At 31.4% G+C, this 25,222-nt stretch overlaps 1 protein-coding gene across 2 annotated transcripts; it reads right to left on the reverse strand.

Moving 5' to 3' along the window:
* Window positions 1-10,917: 10,917 nt before the first annotated feature.
* LOC107445811 (transmembrane protease serine 11D) lies at window positions 10,918-24,096 on the reverse strand. Of its 2 annotated transcripts, none has more exons than XM_087158474.1 (6): window positions 24,033-24,096; window positions 20,960-21,039; window positions 19,997-20,109; window positions 16,181-16,479; window positions 13,116-13,246; window positions 10,918-11,222 (listed from the first exon to the last, which is right to left on the reverse strand). In XM_087158474.1, exons 1-6 carry the CDS (start codon window positions 24,076-24,078, stop codon window positions 11,043-11,045), a joined length of 849 nt encoding a protein of 282 aa, XP_087014600.1. In that variant the 5' UTR covers window positions 24,079-24,096; the 3' UTR covers window positions 10,918-11,042. The 2 variants fall into 2 exon arrangements, with proteins under 2 accessions (XP_087014600.1, XP_087014601.1); XM_087158475.1 differs by lacking the exon at window positions 24,033-24,096 and adding an exon at window positions 21,141-21,362.
* Window positions 24,097-25,222: the final 1,126 nt, after the last annotated feature.

The following is a 25,222-nucleotide window of genomic DNA, read 5'->3' on the forward strand; positions in this document are numbered from 1 at the left end:
TTCGGGTAAAACTTACACGACCTTATTATAACATATGGTCTGGTTTGAAATAATTAAGTAAATTAATGTTTTAGTAACTTACTTTTTATAATTATCAAAATAAAATAATTATCAACAGTGAAATCTTAAACATTTGGAATGTATCCACATATAAAAAATAACCACACAAAAAAAGTATTACACCATATTCATCTTAATCATAAAATTATTCTTAAAATATAAGTTGTAAGTTCAGGTAATTTTCATTCGCTTTAAGAAAACTCTTAGGACAAAAGGATTTCTATTTTACCCGGACTGTAGAATCTGTAATTAATTAAAAAAATAATCAATCAATATAGACAGGGACGAATCAAGACAAATACGAAAGCACTAAATTTTCTCCGCATCTCAGTAAGTATTTTAAATTTACTGTAGCAATAAATGACATTTCTAATACCGGGGAACTTCATGTAATAAATTTAACCAGCTTTATGTAATAAACTTTTGCTATAATAAAAACGAAATGCGCTATTATCTAAAAATTGACAATTTTCAGCAAATAAAGCATTTTAATTTTTTTAGATTTGAAATAAAAAATAAAATGCTATATTTTTAATGATAGTAATATTATTGATCCGAGCTGGTGACTGGAAACCCACCCAGTTTTGGAGGGATGAGTACCAAGTAGCAGCTTGTCTAGGAAGTAAAGGTGGTTTGTGCGCAATAGTGACCATATTGCCGCGATCATGCCATCGCTGACAAAACACAGCTCGTGAGCTTCATTAACTATGTATTTGATTCTAAAATACGTACATTTTTTAAAACTTTATCTGCCTCGATGCCCCATTTTGAACATAATATTTATAAACATAATGCCAAATTTATGAACATAATATTTTATTTTTAATATTAACATCGCAAATCTTGGAAAAAATGTTTCCCTGTGACTTGAACTTTTAGGTTATTTTACTTTCAAAATTTGTTATCAGTTTTTTTTTAAAATTTAAAGTCTAATTATTTTTAAACTATTTTTATTTTCTATGATCATATATATAAAGAGAAGTTACGCCTTATACATGTTTCAATTGTCAAATTTCCACCAGATGTTCAAAACATTTTATATTTCTGGAAAGATGTTAGAAGCTTTCCTTTTCAAAAAAATATATAAGTGTGAATAATAAATAAAATAAAATAAAATGAACATGTCTTTTTATGTTTTATATAGAGTAGCCTGTGCCCCCCTTGTGGTCAGACCCTCCACTCCAAACAAATGTTTTCCTAATGGCACTTCTTTTTCTCCTGATGGCATTATAATATAGGGAATTGAATATTAGATTTAATAAACTTATTTCGTATTGTAACAATTCTCAAAAAAGCGTCAAAATTTATTGAAGATATTTAGCACCGAAACGATTTTTTTAAAATTCGTTTCCATCTTTCCGATTCGAGAAAAATTGCTAAAATTCCGATTCTTCTTTTATTCTCCCAATCGTCTTTCTATTTTTTTATTTATATTTAGATTATTTTAATTTTTTTATCTATCATATTATCTCTGTTTCGGTAAGAAACTGATAATTCTAAAACTGAGTTGCTCTTAGACTATATGACAGGAGAGAGAGAGACAGATGGAAGGAAGAGCCCATTCAACTTTTCTGAAAACAGAAGCAGGGAATATTTAGCGGTTCTCTTTTACCTAAGCTAAACGGTGAATTCCAGCCGTGTTCCTGAAAAGGCAGCACAATAACATATGACACCTTTTGTCACACTCTATTGTAGAAAAACACGTTGCACATTTCCTTCTTTTCTACATACTTAAAGATTTATTATAAAATCAACCTAGTAACTAAAGACAGCTTTTTTTGTTAATCAAAATTGAATCTTAGATTATAAATCAACCGCTAATGTAACTTAGCTTTAAATGTAACGACTAAGGCTAAATATTCTGTTTAAGTATTACGTAAACACTTGAAAGGGAGAAGAAGGAAGTTTGAGATCTCATTTTTCTAACAAAAGGGGTGAGGTCAATGAGCAATCTTTACAAAAAATATTATAGTCACATTATTTTCAATTTTTTTAAAATAAAAAATACATTTTAACGAAAAATTAGGAAAAATTAAATGTCCTAAAAGAAAATACTAGAATTTCCTGAAACAATATTCAAATTTTTTTTGTTCCTAAAAAGTTTCTTAAAAACCCAAAAATATGATCTATACATTTCTATATAAGTTATGTTAATTATTATTATTATGTTAATATATATATATATATATATATATATATATATACATATATATATATATATACATATATATATATATATATATATATATATATATATATATATATATATATATATATATATATATATATATATATATATATATATATATATATATATATATATATATATATATTCTGTTGCTCGATGCCAACTTATAATGATAGTTAAAATAAAATTTAACACAATCAACAAAGCATACTTACTTATTCCTTCATACTTATTCCTTACCAAAAAACTATTTCAACTATATCTAGATTAGCGGTGTATCAATTGCATAATATTAGTTGGGCATATTACTAAATAAAATTAATCGTAATTGGTTCATATTAAAATTAAGTCACCAAAATTATTTAAGCGTCATACGGTTCCCCAAAATAGAAGAACCTTTTCTCCATCCATTGTACTTTTTAATACATAGTTTATTCTTTTTTAATTCAATAAGTATCTATTAATAAAGTTGACTAATTATAACTGGTATCAATAATATTAAGGCGATTTTTTACGTTTCTCCTAAACATACTACGTAGTTCTCTTCATTTATTGTGACTTTCAGAACATAATCTTTTTTTTTTGTTCCACTTATATTGATTTTAAATTATTTTGTATTATAGAAAAATATTTTAAAAGTATAACTTTGAACAAAATAAACATGCGATTTCGGAAAACTTACTAATTTCGAGACGCAGTCAACCATAGTTTTGTTCATCATTGGATTTATCTAACATTAAAAGATAACACTTGAAAATATCGCGCAATAAACTCTTTTTATAATTAAATAGAGCTATGAGCTAGCAAACATTACTGATGTTTTATCTTTAAAATATATATATTATAAAAATACATATATTTAAAATTGTTGAATTATTGTTTAATTTATAGCAAAGGTATCTGTAAAACCAATGAGTAAATTCTATTTTTCAAACTCTTGAACGATGTAATTAAATTTTTTAGAGAATTTTTAAGATGAGTGGTAGATTAGTTTCTTTCATCTTCTGTCCAAATTTTAAAATGCACAAACGGTCCTAATTAATACGAAACACAAACTCATAAATTGATAGTTATAGGTGTATATAAATATAGATGCAGAGAAAAATAAAATAAAAAACGCACAAAATAAATATGCTTAAAATGTTTTATATTTCAGTATAAATTACTGTCGAAATTATAAAAAAAACTTTTTTAACTTCAGTAAGTAGATTTTACTCCTTATAATTATGACAATCTATAAAAATAATTTATTGTAAAGAAATACTTTTAATTATATCAATCCCGCTACATATGAATGACTGATTTATGAACATGCAAGAATAATAATTACTATTATAATTTTTATATTTTTATTCAACTGTATTCTTCAGTAACGTTATTACAAAGTAATTATGATTGCAAATCCTGTCAATTTGAACACTGTTGATTTGAATTAAGAAGCAAGTCGTGAACAATTATATTGCATGCATCTTAATTTTTTTTTTCGGTCAGGACACTTAATAAAATGAAAGATATGCTTCAGAAGCCGTTTCTTATTATTGATTTATTTTAAAAGCTAATACTCTTAAATTTACTAAAATATAACTCGGAACCGTTTAGTATTAATTTCTTTATTTAAGAAATAAATTTAAAGATAACACAATCATAATATTAGATTCCATAAACCATGTTACATTAAATAAAATTAATAAATCGCTGTACTTATACAAAAACTAAACGGATGAGATAATTTGAATATTCGGCACTTATCAAAAGAGTCTTCCTCTCTTATTTAAAATTTCGAAAGAATAGAAAAAAAAAAAGAAAAAAGAACGAAATAAATAAAAGAAAGAAAAAAATTAAAGTATAATTTATTACTCCTCTATTTGAAAATCGCCAATAAGGTGCTAAACTTTTATTTTCGGAAAACTTATATTTCATGTAAATGTTCTAATTTGTCAACAATTCCCCTCCTTTGCCGCATGAGTGATTTTGAATACTCAACTGCGAGAAAACGATGACCCCTCCTCAACCCCTCACAGGAAGATAGCTTTGGACGAGTTCAATCATAGAAACTGCTTTCAGAAAACTCCCGTAATGAAGGGACACAAATTCTAGGACTCGATCGGAATCAGAGGGTTATTCTTAAAAAAATCACAAAATGAAAATAAAATATTACAAATTTTATTTTAAGCATGTAACTTACGTCGATCAAATTTCGGTAGATATAAAATTGCTAGCCTAAATTGTGCTGAGAATTTTTTTCGCAAAATTTTGATAGATATAAACAAAATGTTAACTATCGATGCTTAACCGACACAAATCGAAATCAGGAACTCCTGAGCAGGAGATCAGCTTCGTTACCACTAAACACTTTTTTCACGCACGTGAAATCATAGTTAACATTATACGCAAAAAATACTTAGAAAATTTAGGCATATTTCTAAAAATTTTCATTTGTAAATTATTGTTGATTTGTTGTATATTTCTGATTTCTTGATTGTCACAGTGACTTCTCAGTTACTTTTGACCCATCTCTACTCCGGAAAGCGGTGAATAATTTCGAGTGGTAGAATTTTATTGTATGTATAAAAAAGTAAGTGTTAACCATAACCTAAATTAGGTAAACGGCATATGTAACGCCTACTCTTAGTTCGTCTTTCCATTTCCTAAAAGGCACGTCAAGGTGGTGTACTTCTGCTTGTTTCTTATTTTTATGGTAATGTTTTAATTAGCATTCAATAATTAGCTATCATGAGAAGGTGCTGATATAATTCATTGCCAACAACTCTTTGCGGAGGTGGTCTTCTGATTTGCCGATCCCAGAGACGGTCAAGAGGCAGAAATAAATACACCTAGTTGACATGCCCAGTTAGGTAAATGTACGATGTATATATATAGTTTGAAATGATTATATAAAATATTAGTGGTAAATTAAAAAAAAAATATTGCTTTATTTTAGCCTCAATGTATACATAACAAACCGGAGAAAAGCTTTAAATAAAATTTTTTTAATTAAAGAGCAGAGGTCGGAAGTAGCAGAACTACTGTAGCTGCTACTTTCTTTTTCCGTAGGTTGTAGTATGGACAGTGTTTTCTACCCTAGGGAAAGCTGCAAGTCCGGTACGGCCTAAATCTCCGGGTTACTGTTTCCGTTGTATTTTAAAGCCATTTGGCATCATTGAATTTTGAGATTCTTGCAAACAATGTATTTAATTACTTATTACTTGTGTTTACAATGCTAACAATACTTGTGTTTACAATGTTAAAAGTGTTAACACTAACGTAGGATGGTGCACAGCTTGCAACAAGAACAAACAGTAATAAACTTATGGAATCAAGACTGCCAAAAAAGTGAGTTATTCAAAATCTAGCAACCACGTCACCTTTTTTAACAATATATCTCTAAATAACTAAGAAAAATTTTCACTTCAAACTCACCAGAATTACATAACATTAATATCTATGAAATACAGCAGATTTGAGCTCAGAAATTATCTAATTTTTGTTCTTTTATTGAAAACAAAATTAGCCGTTTGAAAATATCGCCTCGCAGAATATTATGTAGTAAGCAGCTGCAAACTTTCTAACCGGAACTAGAGCAGGCATACAGCTCGAGATTGTTATTGTTTACATTTCTAATGAAAACACCATCCATAGTGGGCTACTCTTTAAAAGAAGTAGTGCAGTGAATTTCAAAAATGCGATTTAAAAAATGAGAAGTTTGTTACGATTCGTGGCAACTACTACTTCCAATCCTTCCTTGCAAATCAGCCCGTGAACGTACGCAATGAGAATGCCTCTGTGGTCGACCGTCAATAAAATCTACGTTTGTTGTTCGGAGAAATCGGTGCAAAATCGAAATCGGTCGAGTTGTTACTGAGAAATCGAATTTCAAACATCTGATTTTTTTAAAATTTGATTTAGCAGGAACTATAAAGTACGTTTTTGTGTCTGATCTTGAAACTTACAATATCGTCTGCATTAATTAATTAGCATATTTGCGGTCACACCCTCAAACCATTAAGTTTGGGTCCTAGAAAGTGAAGATCCGATTATTAGATCAAAAGTTACTCACGGTGGTCCGTTTTTTTTGTTTTTTTTGTTTCTTGCACTGTACTTTATTTCGTAGAGGATATAATAAAGCATTGATTACTTAAATCACAAATATTTAATAATTTCCTAGCATTTCCTAAATCTCTGTTAAGAAAAGCATAGAGTTTGAAAGTTAAAAGAACAAATTCGTAAAACGTGATTCAGAATAAAAAAAACTATTTCATGTAAACATGAATTAAAACTTAAGATCTCCTCATACATATTCGACTAAGACAATTTTTTTAAATTCCAAATCAATTTGAATAATGGTGAAAATTAAGTTCTCCTGTTAAGTTTGCCTTCTAAGAGTAGCGAAGTACATTTCGAAAGTAGTTTGTAGTAGCTGAATTTTTTTTAAAAAAAGTAGTTGTAGTTTATTGTAACTACTTTATTACAATTGTAAAAGAAAATGTAGTTTTTTCCGACTATACTGTTAAAGAGTATACTGCATAATAATGATCAGCCACTTTATGGTGCTTTGCTTTGATGCTTCTCGTAAAAGAAAAAAGTTCATATCAGTTTCTGGAGATGCAAATACACATTATAATGTGGAAGTAAATAATTTTGATCATTGCCTCACTGGATTAAAATTTAAAACATTATCTTTCAATTAATGAGGTTCATTGCGCAATATAATGATGAGCCTACAAATACTACCCCCAAAAATGGATAACTGTTCGGAAACGCCCACTCTTAATTGGATTTTCTACTCTTCCAAATTAAAAGGCACATTAAGAGGGTGTCCTGTTTCCGCCGTTACTTATTTTTGATGCAACATTATATTATGCGCTCACAGTTAGCTATTTATTATATGATTACTAATCACTTAAGGGAATCTTTTGAAATTCATTGCCATCAACCACATTGGAAGCGGTCTTAAAAATTGCCAAACCCAGGGGCGGACTTAACGCAGATATAAACACCCAATTGCTGTGCCCATTATATGTTAACAATACAGCGAATATATAGCTTCATATACATTCCCAAAAATCTAGTGGTATATCAGAAAACCATTGTTCTACTGTTCTAAATTCCGATTTCTGCGTAACAGGAACAGCGCTAAGCATTGGCCACCTCACCAAATGAGCGAATAAAATTGTGTTTTGGCGAAAGTATTGGTGAATGATTTTTTCTACAGGAAAAAGAAAACTATAAATTTAATTCTATCCTCAAAATTACGTTGAAATGAGTTTTTCTAAACAAGTCAGTATTTTTTTTATTCGATTACAGTAATTTTATTATTTTCTTCTTCTTCTCTTTTCATTTACCTTTATTACTTTTCATGTTTTCTCTTTATTTTAACTTATTTTCTAAGTTCTATGTACTTGCAACTTATGCGCAGTTAACAAAACTTATCAATTTCTTTTCTTTGTTTTTCTCTCTTTTCTTTTTATCCTTTTTGTCTTTATTGTGCTATGCTTCAGTGATCATATTTAATGCAGCTTTAGCACTTAAGAGGACTCCGTACCAAGGAAGAAAATTTTCGTCACAAATTCTCTTTTCCAGCTGTTTTTCACGGCCTATGTGAAAGGTCAGTGTCAGCCACCGGTGGTTGACGCAGCCTAAATGTAATTTCAGTGTCAGCCACTGGTGGTTGACGCGGCCTAAATGGAAAGTCCAGTGTCAGCCACCGATGGCTGACTCGGCGCTCAACGTGTTAAAAGACCTAATCAACGTGTATAGGGTGCTTTTATGTGTTGATAGAGTTTTAAATATTTTATTCTACTTAGCCTTCATTTTAGACCTCCCTATATAGGAAATAGACAATCTAGTGTTAAAGAGTAAAGATTAACTCAAACTTTCCTTCACTTTCTTGGGTAAAACATTTAAACCCAGTTTTCCGGATTGTGACGATACCCCAAATATTGAATGTAAAATTTCGTATCAGTTACAATAAAAGTAAAATACCTTCCTGTATAAAATTGTTCTTTATGATCTTAAGTTTGTTTGGAAGATATTAATCGTCGGTATTGAGAGTAGAGAAGCAGAGATTTATTAACATTAAATTTTTTGATTAGAGAGATTATTTGTCTACTATTAAAACACATCATAGCCACCATTCTTTATTACAGGTTGCTATTTTTTTAAGCCTGGTTTATTACATAGCTCTTTACTTACTTTACTTTATTTAAAAACAACTGGGCACCTGGGCCGCGCAGCGGCCCCTATCCCATTCATCATGAAATTACAACAATGAGGTAAAAACATTTTGAATATAAGCAGTCGTTGTGGTAGCTTTACAATAATATTACCATGATTAGAGAAAATACAAACTTGAACAGAGATATTTACAGTAATTGCCATGAAAATATGTACAGAAAATATAACGTTGATTTGAAAAAATTACAACTTGAACAAAGATATTTACATTAATTGCCATAAATATGTACAGAAAATTGAATATGAGCATTAATAAATGATGATTATGTATATACAAAAGTCGTGATTCAAGAACGTGAAGATTTAACATAAATTTTCGACAAGCCTTAGTGGCGCCATCTAGTATGCTCAACTTTAATTTGAAAGGGCAGTATGCAGTATTTATTTATAATCTGTATGGGAAATTAGAGTTCTGAATAATAATAAGAGTTCAAATAAAAGTTCAAATCAAGTAAAAAAAAAAAAAAAGATGTTACTGTGCAAGAGTGGCTTCCCCCATAATCCTTTGAAACAGTTGAAGCACTTCTTGATTTTTTAAAAGTTCTTTCAATTCTTTAATTATTGTAACCAACCTTTGAGCAAGTCCTGTTATTGTTGGTGGTATGGCACGTGTTCCCCTCCTGCGGGGACGGGCTCTGCACCCCGTGTAGTTGGCTGTATGAGAGTCTCCGCAATTGCTGCACTTAGGTTGTGTATTTTTATCTTTTTGGCACTCGTATGATCGGTGTTTGGCGGCGCACTTTACACATCTTGATGGTGAATTACATGATCTTTGACTGTGGCCAAATTCTTGGCAGTTGTAACACTGGATTGGATTTTGCCCGCCTCGGAACCTTTCAATACTGACCGGGATACTTTGTATATTGGTGATAGAGAAAATTTGTCGATTAACATCTGTTTCTGTGAGAATTGTAAGAAAAAGTGGGAGGAGCCTGCAGGTCCCGCACACTTTTCTCTTAAACTGAATTATCTTTTGCGTTATGATGTCTGACTTCGCCAGTTGCTGGGAGATATGATCAGTACAGAATCCAACTGGAAGACCACGAATAAGAACTTTTATATGCTTAATTGGTTGAACTTTTGCTGGAGTTGTGGGTGGATCTACAGTTGAACTGGAATCCTCCTTGGGTGGGGCTACGTCAGTATCAGATATAGATTCAGATGGTTGTAAGGAGGTGGCGGTATCTATAGGTGAAAAAAGTTTACTATTCGTGGTCATGATTAGATTTGCTTCAGCTTTTTTGACATTATTTTTCTTTTTCTTCTTCTTTAAAGGGGGTTCTGCAATATTTTTGGTTGAGCTTTCTGAATCTGTGGTTGACTCATTCCCCGTCTGTTTCAAAAGTTGGCCTCCTTCATAAGTTTTCATATCAATGACATCAATTGGTGTTGTCGGTATTTCGGGCCTATTTGGCACAGGCATGAGAAACTGCTCCAATTGATTTAGTTTCTCAAGTAGTTCTTTATTTTTCCTTTCATCTTCTTTAATTCTTCTTTCCATGTCTGCTAACTCTTTAGCCATTTTGGTTTCAAAATCCGAGCATTCCTCATCCGACGTTGAGCCACGTGCAGGTCTTTCGGTCAACCGCTTTCCGCCACGTCCGTGGTGGTGATACGTAGCCATTGTTGCGTGATTGCAAATATTAATTTCAGCAGTGATGTTAACGTAAATTGAAAGCTACTATATCGGGCAGAATCGTTTAACTTAACTTGCATCTACTTATACTCTTAAGTTAACTCAGAATTAGAAAATATACATGATTTGCAAGAGTATGAAATAGGTATTACTCACTCAAAAGACACCAATGAAAATCCAAAAGTTCTACGACCTCCTAAAAGCATAAATTGTTCTTCCACATCACATCAGAGCATCAAAAACAACATGACCGCATGATAGGATGACATCGACATCAACGTCTGATTTCCATGACCGCATGACATCACATCCAGACCAAGCATCAGGCAGACCTCAATCCGGACCGACTTCTCATATCTATTACATAGCTCACCTAATAAATTCTATATTTAAAAATGATTACTTTGAAAGAAAAGTGGTACCTGAGCTATATTATATAACGTAGTATAGCTTGTCAACTTATTTGAATTTTCCGGATTATTTAGATTCCCCGGCTGATTCCGGATACCAAAAGCAATACTACCCAGCAATACTATTGGTGTTCTTTTACGGTTATTCTTTAGCGAAATAGTTGCATTTTTCCAATAATTTTGTCTTTCAGTACAAAAATTTTGTTTTTCTTTTAATTACCGCCTATTTTAAATTGTTCAGTTTTGTAAAAACCCTATAAACAAAATAAACACGAGGTTTCAGATAATAATTTGGTAATGTAGTTTGCTCATTGTACCACGATCACGTTAATCATTCAGATAACCTGACATAATAAATAAAATATAAGTAAGTACAGAGGCACTAAAAGTAGAATTTTAATCATATTTTAATATTATCGGTTCAAAACTAAATCTTTTACATGAGTTTCTGTCTTTATTTTCACAAAATGAAGAAAACCCGACGGATCATTTTCATCTACCTCGATGATAAAGGCTATCCATGAGGCTGTTTTGGAAGATCTTTGACATGTTCTCTGATGAAGTCCAAGTAGGCTCCGGTTTTCGTGAACACAGCAGGCTTGTTCAACATACAAAGATCGTCACCAAAAGAAACCACACCCACGGTATAAAACTTGTTTTTATGTTCAAGGAATCCGGAAGTTCCAGAATCACCCTAGTATCAAAATAGTTCTAAAAATTAATAATAAATAAAAAAAAATAATGAAAAAAATATTTATGTTTTTCCAAGCCTACTGAATTGGGTCGGACCGTGTTTCAGTCAGATAAAGATTTTTTACCCTGAATGTAGTAAAACTGTAATATAAATAAAAACGTTTCATAGTTGAACGTTTCATAGAAACCACACCCACGGTATAAAACTTGTTTTTATGTTCAAGGAATCCGGAAGTTCCAGAATCACCCTAGTATCAAAATAGTTCTAAAAATTAATAATAAATAAAAAAAAATAATGAAAAAAATATTTATGTTTTTCCAAGCCTACTGAATTGGGTCGGACCGTGTTTCAGTCAGATAAAGATTTTTTACCCTGAATGTAGTAAAACTGTAATATAAATAAAAACGTTTCATAGTTGAGAGTTTTCGAAAGTGATATTTTGGAAATGGAAGGAATACTCCGATTTATACCACTTTCCCTTATTTTTTGTGATGCAATTAAGCAATGAAAACAGCAATCGCTTAATAGAGATGCATAGTGTAACAGTGCAAGGAAACAGAGATTGTTATTTATTTGTAATTGTTATGTATTGTCTTTTGAAAAAATTAGAAATAAGAGAAAATTTAAATGTCCTCAAATCAGTCCTTTGCACAAGATATTATCTTCCCTTAAACAAGCCCAATGAAAATTGTAATGATTTGCATAGTTCATAATTAAAAAATACGTATTTTAACTTAGAACAAAATCATAAACCATAAAATTTAAAAAACGAAATACTATTGACTTAGATAATTTGTATGCAGCATGACAAACCTACAAGAGTGTACAAGAGATTTAAACTACATTTCTAAAAAAATAACTCCCAATATATATATATATATATATATATATATATATATATATATATATATATATATATATATATATATATATATATATATATATATATATATATATATATATCATATTTTGATATATATACATCATATATCTTTACTTTTGAGGACTTACTTTTCACACAACGACATACATCTACAGTGGATCCCCTCCCACGCAAACCGGTACTTTAATGATCTGGTCGATGAACAGGCCACGGAGGCCTCTAATGATCCTATAGATAGTAGTGGCCTTCTATCATACAATGAAATCTATGCAAAAGTAAAGGTAGAACTTGGTAACAGAACTTGGAGGATTTCACCTAGTCATGATTGGTACCAATAAGATTGTCCTGGGGCAGCCCTGGAGCTAAAAGGTGATAGGAAACTGCAGACAGCTATCACAAGACTAATCAGTGGTCATACCCGCGGACTAACATTTTTTCAGGGTCAAAGGACTTTCCCTGTATGCCGAAAATGTAATGTGCACCAGGCTACACCTGATCTAGTATGGGCTAGAGAAGAATTTTATCCTGGAGGGTCCGGCGATGGTATATGATTTTCTGTCGGTGAACAGTCTTCTGGACTAGGTCAAGCCTTGTTCTGGGTCAAGTGGAATAAGTAACAGCAACATATATATATATATATATATATATATATATATATATATATATATATATATATATATATATATATATATATATATATATATATATATATATATATATATATATATATATATATATATATATATATATGGCCATTTATACATTATAAGAATTGATGGGCGCACTTTTCTAGTGCCTGACTCAGCAATTGAATTGATCCATGAAGTGACAGGCTTCTTATTTTGCTCTCTTCTTACACAGTTATCTAGTTGTTATCATTGTTTTCAATATTAACACCTTACACATAAGGAATGGCAGATATAAGAAGAAAGTAAATTTTAGTAAAGTGTGTTTGTAAACATTTGTTTCGTATTTTTATTATTTTTGGAAGAAAAAGAAAAGATAAATACCACGCAAACCCTTGTACGTTCATTTGCCATTGCACAGAGTTCTTTTGAAGGTAGGAATTCTTTAAAACGAGAGCTACATACGCTGCCGTCAACAATACGTGAAGTACCTTCTCGAAGTTCTTTCGAACGATCTGAAAAAAAAACGGAAACCGAATCAAAATGTCAGAGTATATTAAATTTGAGGCACAGTAAAATTGTATTTTTCATTGTTACCTAGCACAATGGTTCCCAAATTGTGTTTTGCGGAACCCCAGGGTTCCGTGGAAGAGTTAAAGGGGTTCCTTGATTTAGGCATTTGTCTTAACCAGTAAACTTTTAAAGATTTAATTAAAATTTGATCCTATCAAAAAATATTTACATTTTATTAAGTTACTGTGTACTTTATTTTATTTTATATTTTCAACTCTATTTTATATTTTGTTAGCCCTTTGGAAATTATTTAGAGTAAAATACTATTGAAAAATAAATGGCTATTTATTTTAATAAATAAAATCTTTTTTCGAAATAAATTTTTTTTTTTTTTGGTAAATGAGCTCGAAATTTTGTTTATTTACTTTATCTGAAAATTTTGGGGTTCCGCCGATAAAAGGTTAATTATTTAGTATTCTATTGCCGAAAAAAAATTGTTTACCGCTTATCTAGCACACAACTTTAGTTAAAATTTAAGCTATTCAAAAAATGATAGGAATTATGATTGTCGAAAATACTTCTATACACCGAAGAGTCATTACATTATGACCACTCTGCTAATAAAATGTAGGACCACATTTAGCCCTCAAAACTGCTAGCACCCACCGTGGCATTGATTCCACAAGGTGCTGATAGGTAGTCTGAGATATCTGGTGCCAAGCTCTCACCATCTGGTCCTGCAATCCCCTAAGATTTCCGAGGGGGTATCGTGGCAGCACGAATTTGGTTTTCCAAGTAGGACCACAAATGCTGTATTGGATTAAGGTCAGGTGAATTTGGGGGTTAAGACATGACTTGAAAGTCACTGGAATGTTCCTCGACGATTCCATGACGATTCGACCCTTATGACATGGTGAATTATCCTGTTGGTAAACGCCATCCCCCGCAGGAAAAACTGTTGCCATGAATGGATGAACCTGGTCTGCAACTATGTTCAAGTAGCTTACAGACGTCAGGGTTCGTCATTGTTCTATGAGGATTATGGGTCCTAATGTGCCCCATGAAAACAGTGTTCCTGGGCGAGAAACCATGAAAACTTGGGCGAGCCCATTGTTATAGATGGAAGGCGGTCATAATGTAATGGCTCTTCGGTGTAAATTATCCTTGCAGCGATCGGCCACCGCTGCAGATCGGCCACCTGACTTGCAGCGATCTATAAACGATTAAAATTTACGATGTCGTCATGGAGGCACAGCTCTCAAATAAAATTTTGAGCACTCTAACTAGGATATTAGTCGAAACTTCGTCTGCGAAACTGCATCTTCCCTAACTCGAAAGCGATTAAATACTAACGTAGTAAAATACTGAAACCTTTACTTAAAAAATAGGAGAAATATTACTATCAGTGCTGATCTAACAGAATTTTCAAAACAAAATATTAAGTTTACTTTCTTTAATGGCAGGCACTGAACTTATCGTTCTTCGCCATGGAAGATGCCGTAGGTGTTGTTTATTTTGCTATGCTTGATAGCACCTTGTGAATAGTGTCACGAAGGTGAGCAACATTACCTACTCCACATTGCCACAGATACCCGCTTATGGGGTGGGCCACATTCACACAATAGAGGACAACAATACATATCCATGCCCTGAGTGGGATTAGAACCCGCAACCACTGGCTTCGCAATCAGATACGCTTACCGCTCGGCCACCTGACTTTTAAATTAACAATTCAAATTACCATTCATAGTCAACTTATCTGATAATAAGCAATTATGTTGTTGTTGTTGCGTATGCCTGTTAAGGCAGAGGTGTGCGATTAATAGGCAATTGCAAAAAATAAGTTTAACCTTAGGATTATAATTTAAAACTTTTGTCAGACCAAATACCTTTCAAATTCGGAGCATATATGTATATTGTTTTAATTAAGAATCTATAACACTGGATAGTGATAACACATCAGTATGGCCTTTTAGCTGCTTTATTAAAAAATTTAAAAAATTTATTAGTTTTACAAAACTAAAAAATTCCTTTTTCTTTTCTGCTACTAGACACAATCAATTGCAAGAAATGTAGAAGTAATTAATAGAACCAAAATAAATCAGTAAAAAATAAAAAAGAATAAAAAGCGGATTTTCTAAAATTCATAGTACATGTTTGATTGATTATTTTTAATTTTATGAATTTTAAAAACCTTAACACATTGACTAAAAACCATTTATCAGTCCAATGAATTTTAAATATTTTGCAATATATATGTGTTTTTTTTTAAATAAACCTTTTAAAAAAAAGCTTATTGTTAAACGAGAGGAAATAATTGAAAAAGAAATAATCAAAAATGAAATTTAATCGATGCAAAATGTTAAACTTTTTATTTCAGTATATTACTTAAAAAGATGCAGGTGAGGGACAAAATAATGAGAACACTTCTATATTAACTCCTGTAATAGTCTTTGTAAATAACCTTTATTATCTTTATTTCAGAAGATTTAGCACGGTAAAACTATCGACGCAATTTTTTTTAGAAATTTTAGAAATGGTGTACATTTTACTCAAGTAAAATTTTGCACCGACCAAGATGACCATAGGCAGTTAAAAACATTTTTACTTTTTTAATAATACTATAATACTAAAAGCAATCTTAGACAATTATCGCAAATCTGTAACAAGATTCCAAAATTGCTGATATTAACATTAAAAAAGAAGTAAGTAATTTTCTCGCCTCATGCAAATTTTACATAGGTGAAAACAACCCAACTCCTGAAATGTAACAGCATGATAATTTACACTGTGCGAACAGTTTTGCCGTGCGTAAATTATTTCAAAACATTTACTGTTAAAATAAAGCTCAATATTTCAGAACATTTGCTGCTAAAAAAAAATGCTTGCATAGAATAAAAGTGCTCACATTATTTATAAGGAAAATCTATACTTACTGTGTATTGCTTTGCGACCAAAACCAGCAACATGCATTATCTTGCCCGGTATAATAATATTTTCTGGTGGTTTGACACAAATTGGTTTAGTGTATTCTGTGCAAGAAATGGAATGCATTAATTCTAATAGTGCTATGTCAGTACCAGGTGTACCTTCTTTTCTTCTAGGGTGCATAATGACCCGTTTGGCAAGTACTGTTTCAGCGGGTTGATGTTTATTTTCACCTAAAAATCCAACAAGTATATTTTTCCCCTTTAGTGCCTCGCACATGAAAGGCATTTTCGAGCACGTTACAGGTCTGAGAGGAAAAGAGAAAAGAACCTGTATTTCAGCATTTGTATAATAAACTAAAGTATGGCAGTGAGTGCGAAACTCAAAACTTCCTAATTTAAGATTTGTAGAAAATAAACACAACGAAGTTTTGATATGGATGCCATGAAAATATTTTCCCCGACCTGCCCCAATTCAGGGCATACGGGTAAATGTTTATTAAAACCAAGTAAAAACAGTAAAGAACATAAAATACATAAAGTGCATAAAATACAAAAGTCATATGGCAACAGCCCGTAAACTTTGCTGGCGAGCAATACTGTTGAACAAAATTAGCTGTCTACAATTAGTCAGAATATTATATCTTTAAGAAAACATGACAAATATATCTGGCATGTATGCCATGAGAAGTTCAGGTCAACCGACTCTAAAATATGGATTAAAAGCACATTTAAATTTAAAACACCAGCAATATTAGAAGCAAAATAAAATATAAATTGCCATTCTAGGTCATCAGACCCTTATATTGAGGCAATCAAATGGCATAAAATTTAAAAACTAATCATAGGGCAAATTGCCTATTAACCCTTTCGGGCCGACTGTCACAAATACGTGCCAGCAGGATACCGTATCTATCAGGGTAAAAAGATAAAACTGGTAATCAAAGTAATTCTTTAGCAGTTTATTTGTGGGCGGAGTTATAATTATTAGATTTATTTAATTCACCATTACTTTGTTCAAAATAAAACTATTTAGTTATACTTTGAATTAATATTGATTATATATATGATTAAACTAACAATAATTAAAGTAAAAGCAAAGTAAGTCTGTCAAATTAGCAACGACTACATTTAAGTTACCGTTTTTTATTTAATTACAACTTGATTCTGATTTTGTACGAATGCTTTTCTGAATCAACCGTCCCCAAGGGGTTAAGGAAACAATTAAGCGAGTTACAAATAGTAAAATCACAAAAAATAGTGTTGAAATAGTAAAAGTGGATTAAAATGGTGTGAATGACGAGGACAGTTCAAATCCAACCTAAGAACACTATGAGATTTAAAAAAATTTTAAAGTCACTAAAAGTCCAGTTTAAAGGAGGCCATCCTGGCTGAGAATCAAAATCGCTGAACCAGAGTCGGTGATGAGGTAATTAAAGCGAGAAAATTAGAGTTGACTCAGGTATATGGATACCATATATAATATCCTTTACGGAGGTAGTATCATATACAACTATAAATAAGCACAAATCACCATCTAATCCCTGTTTGGATTTTAGGTCGTAAAGCACGAAACATGCTGTGCTACAAAATGATGGGAAACAAGGCAGACATGGATGGAATGAAAAGAAACTGATAAAGTTTTGAAAAATATTTTACTCAACATAATGAATTTAAACAACGCGAAGTCCCCCATCAGATAAACTGTTCAACATTAACGGTTCCATCTCTTCAATAGGATACCTGCAAGTGACGTAGTGTGAGTATCTCGATCCTAATTGGTTGTTGAAACGGACCATTTGTTTACGTTAGCAACCGTTCCTTCCATTCTATTTCGAGTGAGCCAAGCCTATCAATTCTCATATATGACGCATTCTGAATTCTTTCAAAAAGATTCTTTCTCAAAGATATCAATGCTTTCACTATATATTAGCACAGAGACTTAGCACAAAGCCAGGCACGAAGCCACGTAAAACCTAAACAAACTAATTATGGAACGATGCTGCCAGTTACACAAAACAAAAATATATCACGGTTACAATAAAATACATAAATAAATAATAAATCTAAGTTAAGTAAAAGAAGTAGACGAGAAAAAAAATCAAATTTCAATTAATTCGATGTAATCGGATTTTAACGTACTAGGATCCAAGCTTAATGGTTCGAGGGTCTAAGCTTAAATATGCTAAATAATTAATGCTCTGTCACAGTGACTCAGGGGATGCAGGTTCGAATCTCGGTATGAATCGTTGGCTCCTTACTCCTGGGCATAAGTGAGAGTTCACTGTATGATATTGTTGTAATTTGTCTCATATTTTGGAAATTGTCAAGCATTTAATGTTACATGTCGGGCGTGTGCTAAAATAAGGACATTATGCTCTTTAGTGTGAATCTCAGCTACGATATACTTATGCACGTAAACCAAAAGTTGACGAATTATTTTAAGAGGATAATGTTAAACAATATTGATACGGGTATTTAGGATACGGGACAATATTGATAAGGGGATTTAGATTGTGATACATTACATATAGGTGAATTGCTGAATAATGTTAATAACGATAGTAACAGAAATGACAGGTTAGTGAACGTTACGTTTGATAAAGAATACAGTGCTAAATTTCAGGTGGATATAGAAGCTGCGATCACAATATCCATAGAAATAAAAAGAAGGCAAATTTTCGGTTAATTTTGCTCATTATATAAAATGCTCAACTGAAACAAAATGGAGTATCACATAAGGCTTTGAATTATTTAGAAGCCGTGAGCAAAAACCCTATAAATCGAATTCACTAAGCTAAGAATCACACAATAAATGTCTACCACTCGAAATTAGTTATTCGCTATACGTAGCAAGTTGGCGTCTCTGACAGCAATAAGGGTCAACTGCCAAGGCAATCAACCGGCCTGTTTTACGGGCTGTGGTGCCAGACCAATGCGGAATCATAGAATCTTCACTAGGAAAACACAAGATGCGCTCAGTAATGCTGAAAAATTCCTAAGCCTTATTAAGGAACTTCAGGAACTACTCAAAGACGATCAAGTAGTTACACTACTTCTCCCACTGCTTACAACCAAAAAGATCTCGATATGGAGCATTTCCATCTTGCCGGCGTATCACCTATGATATGCTTTCTTTTTATTTTTATTTTCAGGTTCATTTGAACCAGTAGTACAAACAGTACTATGTATTTCCATTATGGGTATTTAATGATGAATGGGAAAAGGGCCAGTATTTGGCCTCAGGAGCCCAGCTAAACCGAACAGAGCAGAACAGATAACAATAAGGGTTGGATCCTTCACTTAACTTAACCATTGAGACCATATTTATTTTCCAGATTGTGGCTACCACTCATATTTTTCTGGGGATCGAATTTCCGAACACGTCGAAAAAGAAGTTGTGTTTATTAAAAAAAAGGCCATTTTACATAAATGCCAAATGCTCCGGAAGGAACAAAATATTTCAAAAAACGGCAGAGAACTCGAAACGAAAATTTGCTGATTTTCAGTTAATTTGGCTAATTTTATAAAATACTCAACGCTGCTAAACTGAAACAAAATGGCATATCAGATACGTCTTTGAATTATTTAGAAGTAGTAGTGAGTAAAAACCATATAAATCGAATTTACTAAAACAAGAATGATATATTAAATGTATACCGCTCGAAAATATTTATCCGCTGTCTGGTGCTAGTTGACATCTCTGATTTTAGAATCTAATATCGTTACTCAAGATAGCGTCTTGACAAATTAATAAGCATAGTTATCAGTTAAGGTTAAAACCATAAGGACAGTGTGTAATTGCGAGAAAATTATAATACCTACTGAAATTTCGGAAAACAGTGCGCTGCCGTTAAGACAAAGGTTGGAGAAATTAAAGCTCCACCACAAAAACCCCAGTGTCTCATTACTCGATGATCAGAAACCAATATAGACACCTAAAAAATAAGTATCTTATGTTCTGAATTATGATTCTATTGAAGTTGATAAAAAATGGTTTTTAAAGTTAAGTAATATATATATATATACGTTTGCACCATTTTCAGAATTGTCATATAGTTCATTGGCTAAAGATATGATAAACTTGACTTAATAGACATGAATAACAGTCAAAAAATCACAACAGCTATGTAAATATAGCCTATTATTTACTAAAAAAAAAAAAGCATTATTGAATCTAAGGAAAGAGCATTCGAAAACAGTCGTAACTTTCAGTTTAGTTTATGACTTCGTTTCCGCCAAAATAAGGAAATTTTCAACTTAAATTTCACATTCTTTTAGTATAAAACTGGAATTTATGGTTATTTTAGAAAGTTTGATGGTAATTTTAATAACTGATACGAACAACTTTGAGTTATTTTCAATATATGCCATATATTCAGTTATTTTGCATGTAGCTTGTACTTTCAAACATATTTAAAATATTTTATTTTTACATCTTTAAAATTGAACGCGCTCAAACATATATATAAAATTTCTACTTCTCTTGATAACAAATAGAACAAAAATTTTAACTTACCATAAAACATAGTTGTTAAAAATTTGATGAATTAAAATATATCAAGGACATTTTTAAACTTTAAAGAAAATTCTTCTTTTTTTCAAAAATGGCATTAAAGCCTATTTTTAAAGATTAAATGAAAACCAAATTCCATTCCATTTACGTAAATTTACTAAATGAAAAAAAAATTAATTTCTCATACAAACAATCAAAAGTAACAAACTTAGAAACAAACACAGTTATCAAGCTTACTAGACTTCTTAAAACATTGAAAAATAATTACTTACAATCCAAGGATATTTCCTGTTATCTTGGACCACTTTTCCATTAATAATGCGCTGTTCAGTGAAATCAGATTCGCCACAAGCTGTAAAAAATCGATAACAAATTCATTAATTTTGAAACTTTTTCAATGTCTATAAGCATGGATGAAAGCGAGAGAGAAAAGATGAAAAGCTGGTAGTAAACCTATTTCAGTTTCAACTAGTTTTCGAGCTGTGTAAATCTATTCACTTTTTCAAACTATCTAACATGATCTACTTTTTCTTTGGAAGGAAGTAATTTTATATATATGCTATAAATGTATAAAAAAATCTCGATTGTTAAAGAAATTAAATTTTAATAACTGGAGTGGTAATAAATCATATAATTTAATAGATTTAATTTGGAATAATTTTCTTCACCACTATATAAAAGCAACTTATACACAGATGTTTAAAACCTTATATTTGAGCCAAGATGTGCCTTTCATTATTTTATCTCATTTCAGGTTCTTTTCCTAACCACCAATACAACTTTCCTATGTATATCCCTTTGGGATATTTCATGATGAATGGGATAAGGGCCATTTAAGCCTCTGATGCCCAGTTCTATAACAACGAACGAACGATTGAGTAAAGGAGTTTATCACCCACCTGACGATTCGGCCACGGAGGGATCTTATTGTCGCAGCGTTTTGGGGATTTCTTAACAAGTGAGCTGGAAGAGTTTTACGGAGCAAGACTTGAGGATATGGAAAAAGAACGCTTTTGCTTGAAAGGATCATCAGAACTGTCAGCATTGTTTCTAAGATTCTGTGTACCCGTAAGATTGCAACTCTCGAGAGTTCTGATAGCAAGACTGAGGATAACCCTCAGCTTATTTCTGAATCAGAGCTTGAAGAAGCACCATCTACTGCCAAAAAACGGAAGAATAAAAACCCCAAAGGCAATTCCTCAGTCAACTAGCATCATCGATTTCCTACCTACTCCTTCTTCCACATCCTCTAAAAAAACTATAACTACTCCTTCACCGACACTGATGAAGACTACTACAACTGAAGCCGTTCTCGAACTAAACTTTTCCCAAACACAAGAAAAATTTAGAAGTCATTTTCAAAGAGTTATCAACTGACTTTCCTGTAGATTTCCCTTGAAAGAGAGACTTCAGTTCAGGAGAAGAATCAGAACGATCCATTAGCCTCCATCATATGTGGATCTTCAAGTTTTCCTTGTTATCCTGGGAAAAAAATGATCCCCACAGAAGTATCTATGACCTCAACAGCATCGAGGGAAACTCCATCTCCGTGGAAAGGTACAGGGATGGCCGGCTGCAAACCCAATGCTATCTTTATCAGTTGTTCGGCCATGTGCAAAGGAGCTACAACGGCAAATCATATTGCTTGAAATGCGCCGACCTCTACCTTCCATACTACCTCTGAGATAAGGACAACTCGCAGACAGCCAAATGCTGCAACTACGAGTTCAGACAATTCAGGAGAAAGCCTGACATCACTAGGGATAAGGCTATGTATCTTACTAATGAAGTGATAGATTAGTGCTTTAAACATTAAAACCATATTATTAACTTTTAAAAAAATTACAGGTTAGTTGAAATATTATGGGTTTATTGTTGATATGTGAATGCATTTTTTAGATTTGAAAAACGGATTACTCAGAAATGTAAAATATATAATGTACATCATAGAACTTAATAGGTGATAACACTTAAAGTAATTCAGGTATTTAAATTATGCTGCTTTGCTTGTGCACATGTAACAACAAGATTTTTTTAAAAATAAAACGAAATCAAATTTTGTATTTGTTGCTTTATGTATTTTATTGCTTTTGTAGTAATGTTATTTTCTTTTACAAATTTTTGCTTTCTATAGCTTTGAGGTTTTCATAGACTTTCTGCATTTCTTTAAATTTATGCATGCATATTCTGCTTCTCAAATACCATACTGCTTGCACCATCACACTTGCCAACTTTTACGCTTTTCCAAATTATTTTTTTTTTCTGAGTGTTAGGGAATTAACTGAAAAAGGTGATATTGTAGGCAAACAATTAACTCTTAGTCATAATTTAAAGTTATTAAGATAGCTAGCAAATATTTTTTTATACAGTAGACTCCCGATTTTCCAAGTTTCCGCTTTAACTGAGCTATCAAACATTTCAAGGAATTCTTTTGTTCTAGTTTATTTTTTAAAACTCTACCACCGAAAGCAATTATTTGAATTTTATCTTCCAAACACTCAGGAAAACGAAGTCCAACAATTTGATCCGATGAAATGATCGTTAATATCGTCAATAATGAAAATGAATCTAGCGAAGATGATGAAGACAGTGATCATAAAAATCTCTCATACAAATAGACTAAAAGCTATCGAAAGTGCTATTGAATATATAGAACAACAAGAATAGGCGAAACCAGCCTTCCGAAAATTGACGAAACATTGCTGCAAACAAGGGCCAAAGTAATGTAAAACAAAAAACGGTTAAGGACTTTTTTTAATTAAAAACTCTCGTATTTAATTCTCGTAAAGTATAGTGTTTAGGCTTTTTAATCATAATATGAATTGTATGTGGTGCACTCGTATAAATTTTGTATTTGTTAAATATATTTCATTTATACCTACTCTTTTTCTTTTCTTTTCTCTTCACCTTACTGAGTTTTTCGGTTATCTGAGTCCGCATTAACTCGCATAATCGGGACTCTACTGTATTTAAACATAGTTCAAATTATAGTATAAATCAAAATTGCTAAAACAAGACTTTGGTATGAATACAAAAATTTTGCGAGCTCCACGTTAACTCGCATAATCGGGACTCTACTGTATTTAAACATAATGGTTAGTTCAAATTATAGTATAAATCAGAATTGCTAAAACAAGACTTTAGTATGAATGCAAACATTTTGCGAGCTCCACGTTAATATGAAATTAAAATTTTCCGGAAGATCCGTAATAGCTGACAGGTAGGCAGTATAAATTAGTAAATGTTTCTGAAGTTCTGCACAATTAAGACGAATGTGTGTTATTTGGCTTATCCCAATTTTGGATTTTTATAATTTTAATTTTATAGATTATTCTTTAAACTTACGACATTCTTTGAAATGACGGTGATGACCACCTCTGTGATGTTTCATAGAATATGCTTCTCCATTTACCTGGAAATGCAAATTAAAGAGTTAATTAATAATCGTTAAATTAATAATCGTAAAAAACATATATTAAAAATGCTATGACTTAGTAAATAATTGGTGCGCGAACAAAGTAAAGTATTTTTAAAAAGCTAAGATAACTGGGATTATAAATTTATAATAAACCCAATTTCGAAAATTTTGCCCAAAATCATGTTTTTGCACTTGTACCTAAAATATTTAGAGACATAGAGCCCCTTGTATGATTACGATAAACAGTGCTTTCATTCTTTTGAATTTTCTTTCATTCTTTTGAATTTTAAAGCTGATCATCACTAATAACTTTTATAAGTACCTTAAAGAATAAGAATGTAAGCATTAAGGAAATGAATTTTTTATACTTACACTTAATAATATAGTTAAAGACAAGATAATACTGAAAATGAACATATTTGAAATAATCGTATGCTTTGAATTTTTTTTAAAAATAAAAGCTGTTATAAATTGTGTTGTAATTTTATTTTTATTTATCTATCTAACATTCAATTGTCTGAATTCGTATAAAAAGTCATGCTATTTGTTTAGATGCATTACAGTTAAGAGGTTGTTAATATTTGAAATTCTTGGAACTATTTCAGTCCACCTAGTAGATTTTTTTTTTGCAGTTAATTTCGAATGACGCATTGGTACTCGTTTAAAAAAAAATAATTCTCGTTGAAAAATCTTTTACTGTTAAAATTGCGAAATGATCATAGAATGTGTTAGATTCACTCTGTTATATAATTAAGTATTTTAACCAATTTATTGTTATAAAAAATTGCGAATTTATGTTTGCGACAAAAAATTTTCAACTTCGCAAATTAAAAATATTCAGATTAGTAATAAACTGAATAATACTGATCATAGAATGCGTTAGATTCACTCTGTTATATAATTAAGTATTTTAACCGATTTGTTGTTATAAAAAGTTGTGAATTTATCTTTGTGACAAAAAATTTTCGACTTCGCAAATTAAAAATATTCAGATTAGGAATAAATTGAACAATACTGAAAATCATAAATGTATGTATCAATTTTTTTCTTTCGCGTGCTTATATTTATGAGAATGACTTTAATATGGTCTTTTAAGAGTTTTCGCTTTCATAGCCAT

This window comes from Parasteatoda tepidariorum, chromosome 3 (assembly GCF_982258835.1).
Source record: "Parasteatoda tepidariorum strain Cologne lab strain chromosome 3, Ptep-v5.0, whole genome shotgun sequence".
Lineage (NCBI taxonomy): Eukaryota > Metazoa > Arthropoda > Arachnida > Araneae > Theridiidae > Parasteatoda > Parasteatoda tepidariorum.

Excerpts from the sequence above, each read along its gene's own strand:
- LOC107445811 (XM_087158474.1), bottom strand. The coding sequence starts at position 24,078 with ATGAAACATCACAGAGGTGGTCATCACCGTCATTTCAAAGAATGTC. Across the intron at positions 13,247-16,180 it reads TGGTCGCAAAGCAATACACA|ATCGTTCGAAAGAACTTCGA; the intron begins GTAAGTATAGAT and ends TTTTTTTTTCAG. Across the intron at positions 11,223-13,115 it reads AACGTACAAGGGTTTGCGTG|GGTGATTCTGGAACTTCCGG; the intron begins GTATTTATCTTT and ends TTTTGATACTAG.